At 36.5% G+C, this 13,001-nt stretch overlaps 5 protein-coding genes across 5 annotated transcripts in view; 2 read left to right on the plus strand and 3 right to left on the minus strand.

The window, feature by feature from the left end:
- Positions 1-1,001: 1,001 nt before the first annotated feature.
- On the minus strand, positions 1,002-3,184 carry LOC108971145 (probable enoyl-CoA hydratase, mitochondrial). The gene is made up of 4 exons (XM_018937010.1): positions 3,079-3,184; positions 2,870-3,005; positions 1,269-1,987; positions 1,002-1,165 (listed from the first exon to the last, which is right to left on the minus strand). Exons 2-4 carry the CDS (start codon positions 2,964-2,966, stop codon positions 1,100-1,102), a joined length of 882 nt encoding a protein of 293 aa, XP_018792555.1. The 5' UTR covers positions 2,967-3,005; positions 3,079-3,184; the 3' UTR covers positions 1,002-1,099.
- Positions 3,185-3,573: 389 nt separating this feature from the next.
- Positions 3,574-6,580, minus strand: LOC108971153 (rac GTPase-activating protein 1). The gene is made up of 5 exons (XM_018937023.1): positions 6,391-6,580; positions 6,178-6,280; positions 5,150-6,107; positions 4,271-5,082; positions 3,574-4,209 (listed from the first exon to the last, which is right to left on the minus strand). Exons 2-5 carry the CDS (start codon positions 6,263-6,265, stop codon positions 4,139-4,141), a joined length of 1,929 nt encoding a protein of 642 aa, XP_018792568.1. The 5' UTR covers positions 6,266-6,280; positions 6,391-6,580; the 3' UTR covers positions 3,574-4,138.
- A 151-nt stretch (positions 6,581-6,731) lies between these two features.
- On the plus strand, positions 6,732-8,236 carry LOC108971154 (probable trans-2-enoyl-CoA reductase, mitochondrial). Its single transcript, XM_018937024.1, has 2 exons — positions 6,732-7,062; positions 7,128-8,236. Exons 1-2 carry the CDS (start codon positions 6,825-6,827, stop codon positions 7,985-7,987), a joined length of 1,098 nt encoding a protein of 365 aa, XP_018792569.1. The 5' UTR covers positions 6,732-6,824; the 3' UTR covers positions 7,988-8,236.
- On the minus strand, positions 8,235-9,086 carry LOC108971155 (proteasome subunit beta type-6). Its single transcript, XM_018937026.1, has one exon. The coding sequence runs from the start codon at positions 8,991-8,993 to the stop codon at positions 8,334-8,336; it is 660 nt and encodes a 219-aa protein (XP_018792571.1). The 5' UTR covers positions 8,994-9,086; the 3' UTR covers positions 8,235-8,333.
- A 3,218-nt stretch (positions 9,087-12,304) lies between these two features.
- Positions 12,305-13,001, plus strand: part of LOC108971157 — a gene marked incomplete in the record, with an annotated part of 21,034 nt that continues 20,337 nt past the window's right edge. The window contains 1 exon segment of the mRNA XM_018937028.1: positions 12,305-12,657. Within this exon segment, the coding sequence (XP_018792573.1) occupies positions 12,525-12,657 (133 nt within the window).

The following is a 13,001-nucleotide window of genomic DNA, read 5'->3' on the forward strand; positions in this document are numbered from 1 at the left end:
AACAAAAATACTTATAAAATTTATGAATTTTGTCACTTAAAATTATTGACGTATCTATTGCGGATTAGTTATTCAATAAATTTGAGCAGTATCGCCTATAAGTATACAAAAAAAAATTACATTTATTTATTTAAAGCTTTTAGGAAGAATTTTTGTCTCTTGACTTCTTGAGTAAAAATATTTTATTATAATTTATTTTAGATTTTTATATAATTTAGCAATTTTATTACTTGTAATTATTAATTTTGAAATTTCTTTTACACGAATATTCTACAATTTTWGGTTTTAACGCCGCAAAGTATGCAAAAAAAGTAAAGTTTTTTCCCAACTTTTMGAGAGAATTTTAGTGTTAATAATTGACACCTAAACTGTTTGTGTAACGGGGAAAAGTCASTAGACCGATCAGAAGAATCTGCGGAGCTTGATCAGGAAGAAAGGGAATATTTTGTGACTCTGCAAAAATAACTGTAACAACTAACTATACATTTTTAATCTGCCGCTACAGCAACAACAGAAATTTTTAATTAATGTAAAACTTAAGAAATTTCTACATTTTGTACTCAATACTAAAAATAATTTCCATAAAAAGTTCGCAGTGTACATACAATGTACAAAATTTCAAATGTTTATATATAAAACAATTAATTTTCTTCTAATCATAAGTACCTACATACATACATATGTGCATATATAATAATATAAATGCATATATTTCTATATTTAAATTAAATTGCAATTATTTTGCTTCACAGAGGGCCTAGCGAATAATTATTTCGTACTTTGCAACCTACAAGGTCATTTCGCAAATATAACGGCATAACAATCACTGAAATATTAAAGCATTGCAAATGTTTTAATAGCAAGGGTAATTTATTTTATATAATATATAACAAGCTCATGATGTGTACTCTATATATACTATGTATGTATACGTTCTTTAACAAAATATATATTTTTTCACTTTTATTTCTAGAAATTACAGTAGTTTTCTGTTTACAAAAATATTTAAGATAAAATAACATATAAATGCAAAACTGGCATRAAGTTCCAGACATTAGTTTCCATATATGAACCAAATGCTTTTCTTTTTGCTTAAAGTTTAAAGATTACTGAATTTGGCTGGACGCTTCTCAACGAAAGCAGTCATGCCTTCCTTACGGTCCTCCTGCAAACATATGAATAATAAACGATTTAAGACGATAAAAATTAATTTTACATTTCTTAGTAAATTCWAAATGAAATGAAATGATATTTAAGCATTTACTCACAGTTGCGAATGTGGCATGGAAGGTTCTGCGTTCGAACTTCAAACCTTCTTGTAGTGTAGTTTCGTATGCTGTATTTACGGCCTCTTTGCAAAGTTGCACAATCAAACCGGAGTGTGTGCCAATCTTCTCACCCAATTTGATAGCTTCGCTAACCAACTGATCGGCGGGCAATACCTTGCTCACCAAACCCATTTTCTCCGCCTCCACAGCAGTTATCATATTGCCAGTCAAACAGATTTCCATAGCCTTTGATTTACCAACAGCACGTGTCAAACGCTGAGTGCCACCAGCACCGGGAATAGTGCCTAAAGCAATTTCTGGCTGACCGAATTTCGCTTTTTCACCAGCATAAATGATGTCGCACATCATAGCCAGTTCACAGCCACCACCCAAGGCATAACCATTCACGGCGGCAATAATGGGTTTCTGACAGCGTGCAACACGTGTCCAGTCATTAAGGAAGTTACCCATAATGCAATCGGCATAGGTGTTCGATTGCATTTCTTTAATATCAGCGCCAGCTGCAAATGCTTTCTCGCTACCAGTGATAACAATAGCGGCAACATTCGCGTCACGTTCATAAGTGTCGAGTGCTTGACTCAGTTCCGACATTAGACCATTGCACAGAGCATTAAGCGCTTTGGGGCGATTCAATGTGATAACGGCGACATTCTTCTTTTCACCAGTCACTTCGTGCTTGATATACTCCAAGTTGGCGGCTGTAGAAAAGTGCATTTGGCATTTTTTATTCAAATGTATTTAATTTTTTTTTTTTAATTATTTGGTAAATAATATTATTCTCATTATCATTTAAACAAATGTCATACATATTGACAGTATTGGTTGCAGTATATTTAAACCCTTGCATATTATCTAATCACACGCTGTTTTTAATAGTTTTAGGCATAAAAAAATCTCAGCAAAACATCGTTATATACACACAAAGATATGTATTTATATATACATATGTATATATTTTTGTAAATATTCTGTATAAATTTTCCACTTATAAACATTTCTATACTAATTTAAGATAAAAACCGGCATTTTTGCATAAATTACTTACATACACATGTATACATATGTATGTATGTATGTATGTATTTGAACATATATGTATGTTACATATAACAACCGGCGCAATTAATTTAACCAACTGCCGTTTCCTAGTTCTTTACTTATTTTATAAACATCATCCGACAAAGCAAAAAAAAACTATGAAAACAGTAGCAAATAAGCATTCGAACTATAACACGTCAATGTCATTATTACATAAGRCAGTCGTCAAATTAACCAAAAACAAACCACACCTCCTTTTTTAATTAAACAGCTTGCGCTTGAACTCAACAAACGTTCATACACTTTTCTAAAACAAATATAATCAAAACACTTGATTTCTTTTGCACAAAAGAAGTAAAAAACAACAGTGGAAATAATGTGCAAAGTCCAACCTTTTACTTTTACATCTATACAGTGCTATGCCTGGAATATGCATATATGGCAGTTCATAAGGGCACAAAGATAGCTGGGGACATACAGAAGAGCTTGCCGCTTTGGAATCTTCTGTATAAATTTCAATTTCTTAAGTATATTGCACTTACCAGAGGCGAAGAAACGCGGTGCCAACTGTGGCTGCTTTGCGGCCACTTGTAGTACATGCTGGGCACGTCCAGCCAAAAGTTTTGCAATATTCGCCATCTTTGCGCTATTTAATTGAAATCAACGAATGCCACACACCTGCAAAGTAAACACAACAACACTTAGTGAGTTTCTTATTAGAATTTTYGTTATCAGCACAACGCCAACTTACGCTACAAGGTCTGGAAACAGAATAAAATGCTAGTTGCTGGTGCTACAGCAGAGACTTTACATTCTCTGACTGATCTTGTTTTGCTGTGAATCTAAACGCGTGCAAACGAGATAACACATGTTCTATTTATATGCCGGTTGTTATTGTGCCGACGAGCATACCCTGTAGGAAAAACTAAAAAAAAAAAATTCCTTGTACAACGCCACTAATAATCGCTGATAACAATACTTCTCACACGTTTGTTCTTTTTATGTAACTGATACATACATACATAAATGTCTAATTAAGATACATTTCGTGGTTTTATAACAAAAAAACAAATATGTCTGTTGGTAGAAATAGTAATTTTTTTCCTACTATTCATTTGTTTCATTTGCCCGGTTATACCACAGGGTTGCAGTTAGCCAGAAAAATAATCATATACTACATATACATTACTATTTGTAACTGTTCACGTCTTTTTTGTTTAAAAATTAAATTAAAACACTAATCAACTTTAATTCAGAAATATTCAACATTTGAAGTTTTATTAAAAATATGTTGCTTTTGTTTTGGTTTTTTTTTTTTGTTCATAAAAGAAATACCTTATTCTAGGCGTTATTGTAAAAATGTGCAAGTATAAAAATATCTTCATATAATAAATATTAAGTATTCACATAGTAAATACATACATATGTTACRGGCCCACAACCAATTATCTTCTCCTTCCATATGTAAATAAATATATTTGCGTATATACTTGAGATTTGCAAGGATAATTCAAAATTATAACAACAAAAAATGTTAATTCAAAGTAGCGCATATATGTACTTAAAGTTCAAATGAGGTACATTGAAAATGTGAATCAAAATTAAATTAATTGCTAAATAAATGTAAATATGCGCCAAAAAGTGTTTTTTTGTTTGTTTTTTGCGGCGACTAACAAAAATATTAAAATTGCTACTTTGCAAAAAATATGTGTTAATATAGAAAAATGAAGTACGCAAGTTTCTTTGTGACGGCGCGTTTAAGACGGACGTTTGACGGCTGATTTGAAATTACCCGAGAAGTTCCTTATTTATTATTTTTTATACGGATATGGCGGTGTGGCATGGAACTTTCGCTTTTTAAGTGTGCCTTTGAGTGGAGTTGCTATATGGAAGATCGCAATAAGTTAGTAAAGAGTGAGTTATTTAAAATACAAATAACTCACCATACAAGGAATAGAGAGATTCTTTAGTATTGTGGCTCGGTGTGCGCATTATTGTATTGGTTGAGCCATTTGTTTGATTGTTCTCCTTATCTACATCCAATATCACATATTGTGACCAGTAATCGCCAGGAATTTTCAACAAATTCTGCATGGTGGTGAACTGCATGTACACTTCAGTAAAGATGGCGTGTCGGTCTGGATCTGCGGATGAATACCCAACAATAGTTGGTCCAAATACACGCGCAATATTATCAATCGGCATTAGAACTTCGCGACATTCAGCAACACGTTGGAAATGTAATATTAAGAATGCTAAAGTATCGCGATTTGCTGCTGGTAAAGCATCAATTGCCTTAAAGAGATCCTTTTGTATCTCAACTTCTGTGGGCTGTTGCACGGCATTACAGAAATCTTTCCATAAATTGGTGGGTATGAGTGGTTCACGTAAGGAACGCAAAAAATCTTTTACACAGCCACACAAGACATGTACATCAATATTGCCYAGATGTGGTGTGTTTTTACCGCGTAAAAATCGCTCCTTTAGTGCTTTGACCTCACGCTCCGAACCCGATACACGATAAATACCAACCTCATTGAGACCGCGTGATTCAATTTCATTAACGCAATGTACAATAAGTGCTGGTACCATCGGTGACACGTTCGGTGCATAATCACTGATATAACTCATCATACCCTTAATTGTGGGCGTACCCGATTGTGGTACGCAACTTACTGCCAACGCAATACGGCAATCTGCGTGGCAACGTACTGGACAGTCCCTACAGCGAACACCTACCGTACCAAAACGAATTCTGCAATTGTAAAAAAAAATTTACATATTTATTATTTTGTTTATTACGTCTTTAAATAAATGCTTACTTTTTTTGACAATGTGTGCAAGTATCTGTTCGTATGAAAGTGCGCGAAGCGAAATTATGTGGTCGCATCAACTGTGTACGTAGGCTAGACACTTGCGGTGAACACAAATTAATAGCCGGTCCGCATTTAATTGCTGTCATCGGTGTTATTGGTGGTGCAGTGGCCTGTTTATAAGGTGAACCGGTAGGTGTGGTACATGCTGCTTCTTCAGTGCTCGCCTCTTTATCCAAAGAAACGGTAGCAACAATTGGCACAGCAGGCATAGACTCAATGGTAGATTCCGCGCGTATAGCACCATTTCCATCTTGTGGAATAGTCACCTTAGTAGTTGCACATATGCGTTCAGCACCAGGTGCTACATCCATCATATGTTGCTGTTGTGTACCGAGACCACTACGTCGTGTAGTGGAGCGTCTCGTATTGGTTACTGGTGTTGTTTGCATACCTGYTCCACTAACACGTGAGCGTTTTCCGCCCACGCATGGTATTGAATTTTTAGGCAAAGAGGGACGATGCTTTAGCCAGCCCGCGGATGGACGCACATCAAGAAAATCATCTTCAGATTGTGTTATAGATAAATCGGAAAGAAATGAGCCTGTCGAATTTATATCATTGCCGTATTTTTCCTCYATTACACGGTTCATTGACTTTCGTTTGCGCGGCAAAGTATTTAGAAAGGCTAACTTATCGCGTGTCTCGTTGTTTAAATTGGCATCCTTCTGTACTAAGTCAGCYACAGCAATTATTTTCTTTTCCATTTGATCGCGTTCGTGTTCAGCTTCACGACGTAACTTACTTTCAACTTCAAGGAGACGACGCGCATGATAAAGCTTCGTTTCCAAATCTGCCATTGATTCTAGTGAAGCATCTAATTCTTTCTGTATACGCTGTGCTTCTTTTGCGGTATCTAAGCATTCTTGCCGAAATTGTTCTTGTAAACGCAAAACTCGTAGGAATTCTAATGAAGAATGCATAACAATATAATGTGATTTTATTCTGGTGTCTTAAGCTAGGCTAAAGATTCTTACCTTCCTCTGCGGTGCCATCAGTCAATACCTGAATACAACGACGAATATCGTCGAATGTTGCCAATGTGGACAACGCGGCAGCCGACATATCTAAACTCGGTTTCTACAAAACAATACTTTAAGTACAACACTCTCACTTTCAATTATAATATAATAACACTTTTGAGATTTTTTATATTTATATTGAATATGAAAAAATTGAACACAGCGCACCTTYACTAAATTTTCGAACGATTGTTTGACACAGTTGACCGTTGAATTGAAACAACAAAAAGCGCAGCTGCTGTCAAAAATAATAGCGTGAGTTATACTTCAGTGGAGAGGTTACCAGATAAGTATTAAACAAAAATATTAGCTTTTCCAAATAGTTTTGCAATTTTTTTCTTTTAAACCGCAACTAAAAATTTTGTTTTATCAAAATTCTTTCCACCTAGGTAACTTAAATTGAAATAAAAATAAATAAATAAATGACGTATAGAACAACATATATCAAAMAAAAAAAAAAAAAAATGTGATTCATTAAAATGTTTGAGTTTTTGAGTCTCTCAACATACAACTCTGCTGAGACAAACAGCTGATATTGTGATAACAAGCTGGAAAAGATAACTTAGTATTATAATCCAAATATTTTGTGATAACTAATCAGCATGTTCATTAAAACTTTAATACAACCGACACGCTACGCGTTTCCAAATTTATCGAAAACTTTCCAATTTACACGTAAAATGAGTGTTMTAGTAAAGTCACTGAAATATTCCAAACATGGCGAACCGGTTGATGTAATGGAAATTGTAGAGGGCCAACTACAGGACCCAAAAGATAATGAAGTATTGGTTAAAGTACTGGCCGCACCTATTAATCCGGCTGATATCAATACCATACAAGGTAATTGTTGCGTCATTAGAATAAAATTAATATTTTTAATCTATTTAAGACCACCTTTCTTATAGGCAAATATCCAGTTAAGCCAAAGTTTCCTGCTGTTGGTGGTAACGAGTGCGTTGCAGAAATTATTGCCATTGGTAAGAATGTGTCAAAACTAAAAACTGGTCAACATGTTATACCATTTGCTACGGGATTGGGTACTTGGACCACCCATGCTATTTTTGCCGAAGAACAACTAATGCCGGTTTCATCAAAAATTGGACTTGCCGAAGCTGCCACCCTTACTGTTAATCCCTGTACAGCCTATCGTATGTTAAAAGATTTTGTAGCTCTACAACCAGGTGATTGTGTTATACAGAACGGTGCGAATAGTGCTGTAGGTCAAGCTGTTCATCAATTATGTAGGGCATGGAACATAAAATCCGTTGGCATTGTACGCGAYCGTCCAGATATAGCGTCTTTAAAAGAATATTTAAAATCCCAAGGTGCTACAGAAGTATTAACAGAAGAAGAAATTCGTTCTAGCACGCTTTTTAAAGAAAATCATTTGCCACGGCCACTTTTAGCTTTAAATTGTGTTGGTGGTAAAAGTGCCACCGAAGTGTCACGTCATTTGGCTGACAAGGGTGTAATGGTTACATACGGTGGAATGTCACGAGAACCTGTAATTGCGGGTACAGCTGCGCTGATTTTCAAAGATGTATCATTTCGTGGCTTCTGGATGACTCGGTGGACTAAAGAAAACGCTGACTCACCCGAACGTATACAAATGTTTACAGAATTGTGTGAATTGATCGAACAAGGCAAGTTCGTGGCACCAGTTCATGAGATGGTGCCGTTGCAAAAATTTAAGGATGCCATGGCTGCTGTTCTGGATTTCAAAGGTTTCGCTGGAAAGAAATTTATATTAGATATGCAAAACTAATACATCGTTATATATTTTKAAACACTTATTTGTTATGCAGATTTTTCGTAAGCTTATTTTTTTTTTAAATCCACCTTTGTGAATGAAAATGTCGGCATTTAAATGTACATGTCTGGATGCTTACTTTGTATTTTATTTGTATAAMAAATTTCGTTTGGAAACCGAAATGTCTGCTTATAAAGACTATTGTGATTTGTTACCGAAAATAACACCTACATATGTAGAAAATAAATTCAAAATCAAAATATATTTTTTTGTTTTGAAATTTTATTTGAAATAATAGATATTAATTTTAAAAACTCATAAACATTTCTTATTATTCATTAGTCATTTTTATGTAAGGTATTTAGTTGCCTATTTCAACTGGATTTCCGGACTCTGTGTTAAAGAACACTCGCCTTTCGATGCCGTCTTCTGTGATAATACCAATTCGTACCACACCACCGGAACTACCATCATGGTAGATAGCATGTTTCACAGCTTTAACCACAAATGCAACGCAATCTTCCTTATTCATCTGCGGGCGATAAGCTTCACGAACGTAACCATAAATATAGCTCGAACCTGAACCACCGATGGTTACGGACTCGCGCTTCAACATGCCACCTAATGGTATAGAATAAACTTGTCCGCCATTACGTTTATCCCAACCAGCCACGATAATACCCGCCAGCAAACTATCACGATAGTTGTAACAATAATTTCGGAATTCTGATGCCGCCTCTGCTACTAATGGCTCCTGACCAGTCTGATTTTCATGGTAATTTAACGAATATGCCACAATATCAGCGATGGCTTGTGTGTCTGCTGCGGAACCACTGCGGCAACAATATATTTTATCGGTAATCCGAGTCAATTTGTCTGTGACACGATTGGCCACAAAGAGACCAGTGCTGGTACGTGAATCTGCTCCGATCACTACACCGCCATCGAATTCAACTGCCATAATAGTAGTGCCTGTGCTGACGGCATTGTCGTGGATACCATAATCCTGTGAGAAATCCATGCTTTATTTTAATAACTTTTATCGAAACGCCAGGCAAAAACAAAAATGCGATTTTCCTTCGGTGACTGTGTGTATTTCAAAATGACAGCGGCTGCCAAATAGTAAAGTCATGTTCTTGACATTTATGTCCTTGCCATATTTTATTTTTACTCTAAAATATATTTTAATTATATCTGCTTATTTTAATTTGGAAGAAAAAATTTACGAAGTTTTCAAAAAAACATATCATCATCATATCATTTAAATAATCTAACTATTCTAAATATAGAATAAATGTATATTTAAAAATATAAATTCGAGCTCTAGCTTCTATTGAGTAGAATACGAATATTCTATACAAGGGGCTGCACAAGTTTTCTGTGACCAATAAATAACTAAACAAGTAACCTATCGACCAGTTCTCTGTAATCCATATGTGAACATAACAATAACCCAGCAAACTACAAATGGCTAAGCAAACAAATGCGAAAAATCAATGAGAGGGAGCGAAGTAACCTATGGATTAAGGAATGCATTAATTACTGATAGCCTATTGRTAACCAGTTACCTAACCGAAAGGGGCTGACAGAAAAACAGACACAGAATCAGGGTGAGATGGAGTGATTGGAAGAAAAATATTTATACGGTCTCAAAAGAACCGCAACACGGAAGAGAACATATTTTTTTTCCCCAAATGGATGGATCTGCTTTTAGGATTTTGCGTGAACTTTGCAATTAATTCCGCCTTACGTGACAATTTTTTCCAAGTTGTCAATGTGGATCTTGTTTATCTCAGACACAATGACTATCACCTTTCCGGCCTTTAGAATAGAGTTAGCAATCTTCTGAACTGTTTCTCCGAGGTAAATTCCACTGTTTCTATTGTTCTCTTTTCCAAAGCAGTTTATCCRTTTTTCGTTAATGGAATCGTTAAATCTTCTTCAAATTAAATTGGTTCAAATATCTCATCGAATCAGAACTAATATTTGATAGTCGCCATCGAAGAAGAAGAATCACCATATATATCATCCAAACGCTATTTGATATTACTTCGCGTGTCTCCGAATGATAGTACTTCTATTTTGTTTTTGCAAAGTCATAGGCCTTAACAAGAGCCGTTAGAAAGCATTTTTCACCGTTGAAAAAGAAGCGAAAGAGGTTTTCTTGCGGTGAACGAAGAAAAAACAAAGTACCTGGAGGCCATGCACAAAGGCCATTCACGTCGTGAGAAATACGTCACTGTTGGCAGGAATATTTTTGAAAAAGCTAAGGACTTTGTGTACTATATATACTCGGAACCAGCACAAAATATCCAAGCCTGGAGTTCAAACGCAGAAAAGCTCTTGTCTTTCATTATTCCGGTCCTATTATACGAAGCATGGACGATGGCGAATAGAGATGAAAAATTACTTGAAGCATTCGAGAGAATTGTTCTCAACACGGCCTTTGGAACCGTTCGCGTGAGCCATAAATATCGAAGAACATTAAACCACACACTGTGCGAGCTGTAAGGCGACCTGGTTATAGCTAAGCGAATGAAAATCCAACGAATATACTGGTTAGGCCGTGTCATCCAAATGGAAGATTATGCTCTGGCGGAAAGCTCCATCGATTCGAGACCCATGGGTGGAAAACGGAAGCAAGGACGCCCACGCATCTAATGGAAGGTAGCAAACTATCAGCACTTGGGATGTAAAACAGCAAAACCTTTGAAAGAATTTGATAGATAGGACCACTAAAGAYATAACTGCCATACAAATTGATCCATCAAAAACAAGSTCGAAATGGCGAAAAACTCACCAAAAATCAATAATGTATGTGACGGCGGATTATCGCGGTGCAAAAACCAAGAGTTGTCGGTCCATAACTCCGGCCTCTTTTTACAAACTGCTGACAGTTTGGCATGACGGCGGGAACTCGGAGTACACCACTTCTCGATAATCGAAGAAACCTGTCAACATAACCTTGGTTTTTGACCTACTTTAACGAGATTTTTCGGCTCGGCTCATCTTTCCTATGACATTCGGCCGATTGATCGTCTGTTTCCGGGTTGTAAGCATACATAGATCCAAAACTCATCGTCAATAATAATACGCTTCATGACATCCTGGTAGTCGGAAAGCACACAACGCTTTCTTTCGAAAAAAAAAAATTAGTGATTTTGGAAACAATTGTGCTTTCACTTTTCTTAGGCCCAAATGATCTTTCAAAACGGATATTTGCTTTAAAGAGTCTTACTATTTTTTGCCCACAGTAGTATATATGTATATTTGTAAAACTATTTAATGACAACTTAACGGCACTGTTATTACATATTAACCACTGTTATAGATAATGTGCTGCATAAAATACTGTTACAAAAATTAGTGGATCAATAACTTTCACTACAAAAACTAAAGCTTGTGCTCTCTTCTGCTGCATTAGTAACTTACCCATTTACCTACATACATACATACACAYATATACCTAAACCGTCACATCACACGTAAATACACAATAAATTATATAGACGTACTCGAACATATATGCAGATTTTCGAAAATATTGTGTGAGCGCATATTTATAATCATATATTTTTTAGTCTACATCTTGGCGCTAACCCCTGCACTTACCCCACCAACGACAGCATGTAACCAAATATWGCATTTACGAGCCTTTTATCGCCCGACGTAACCGAAACACGGCATTCTATGTGGCACTGAGTGTTAACCCATAATGCAGGGCTCGCGTGCCGTGCGACTCAACAATTTAGAGAAAAGAAGAAAGAAAAATATATACATATATAWCGTGAAACTATATAGTATTTAATGTGAGTATGATATGTTATATGGTACATATAAGAAATTCATATTTTTCCACATACCAAAGTGACGGCAGGTAGTTGCTAGCATTCAGTTAGCATGCCTTACCAGGTAGTACCTGAGTGACAGACTGCCCGATCGCCTGACTGCCGGCGACTTATTCACTTGTTTGCGCGCCAGCAATGCTGCCATTACTAATTGTCCTGCCAGCTCCAATGTGGCGACAACGCCAAAGCCAACCCGAACACGTACACTGACGCCGTCAACCAACTGCGGTTCATTGCCTACAGCGTTTCTGCTTGCAGGCGCAACGCGGCGGTACGCGCGCGCTAACCGACAATGAAAACAGTGACAACGGCAAGCGAACCGCCGGACATACTCTTAGCGTTGTTGAACTAGTATGCAATGCGAGCGCGGCGCTGTTTGAGTGTGTGTGCGCGTGTGCTTGCGCTGGCGGTGTGTGGGGGCGCTTGTGTAACATTTTGACTCCTGTGTGCGCCTTCACGCTGTTTGGGTTAGTGTTCAATTGGATCGCTAGCATGCTAGACGTTGCGCTCCGCTTCAATTGTAAACAAAAATTGTAGAGAAATTCAATAAAATCGCGCGAGCCTTTGTTATTGCAGTGTGGCAGTGTGTTTAAATAACAGTATTTTGTCGGTAGCTAGCRAACAGCTGATAATCGTTAATTTTTCCCGCGCGCGGCGGGTGACATATTCATACTTACACCAACAAYAATTATAAGAAGACCAGCATGRCGTCCTTGAGTCAGCAGTGCAACCCGCGCGCCAATGTCTTTCTAATGGTTAATTTGGGCTGCGAAATGCTTTACGTGATTGATCAACGCCTGAAGGCGCAACAAATTTGCGAGGAAAAGTCAACTCAAGGTATAAACAAAACAAAAAAAGCAACAACTGTGTGTGTTCGGGAGTTTTTGAATGTACTTGTACTCGTGTATATGTGTGTGCGTGTGCTTGTATTAGGTGAAATTAGCAATTTAAAATTCGCGACTATTAAGCGTCTAATTATGGGAGCTATCAGATGGTGTTGCGGAATTCTAAMACAGGTGTGCATATGTTCGAGAACACTTGCTGTTGGAAGCCAATAAATTTTATTATACTACTAAAGGCAATCAATAATTTTGTAGTTACTYTAATAACAATGTGAATTTGGTGTATTTCTTGGAAGTAACGGTTTGCAATTATTGAATAATAATTAATATAAAATAGTG

Source organism: Bactrocera latifrons, unplaced genomic scaffold (genome assembly GCF_001853355.1).
Source record: "Bactrocera latifrons isolate USDA-ARS-PBARC rearing strain unplaced genomic scaffold, ASM185335v1 scaffold_328, whole genome shotgun sequence".
Taxonomy (NCBI): Eukaryota; Metazoa; Arthropoda; class Insecta; order Diptera; family Tephritidae; genus Bactrocera; species Bactrocera latifrons.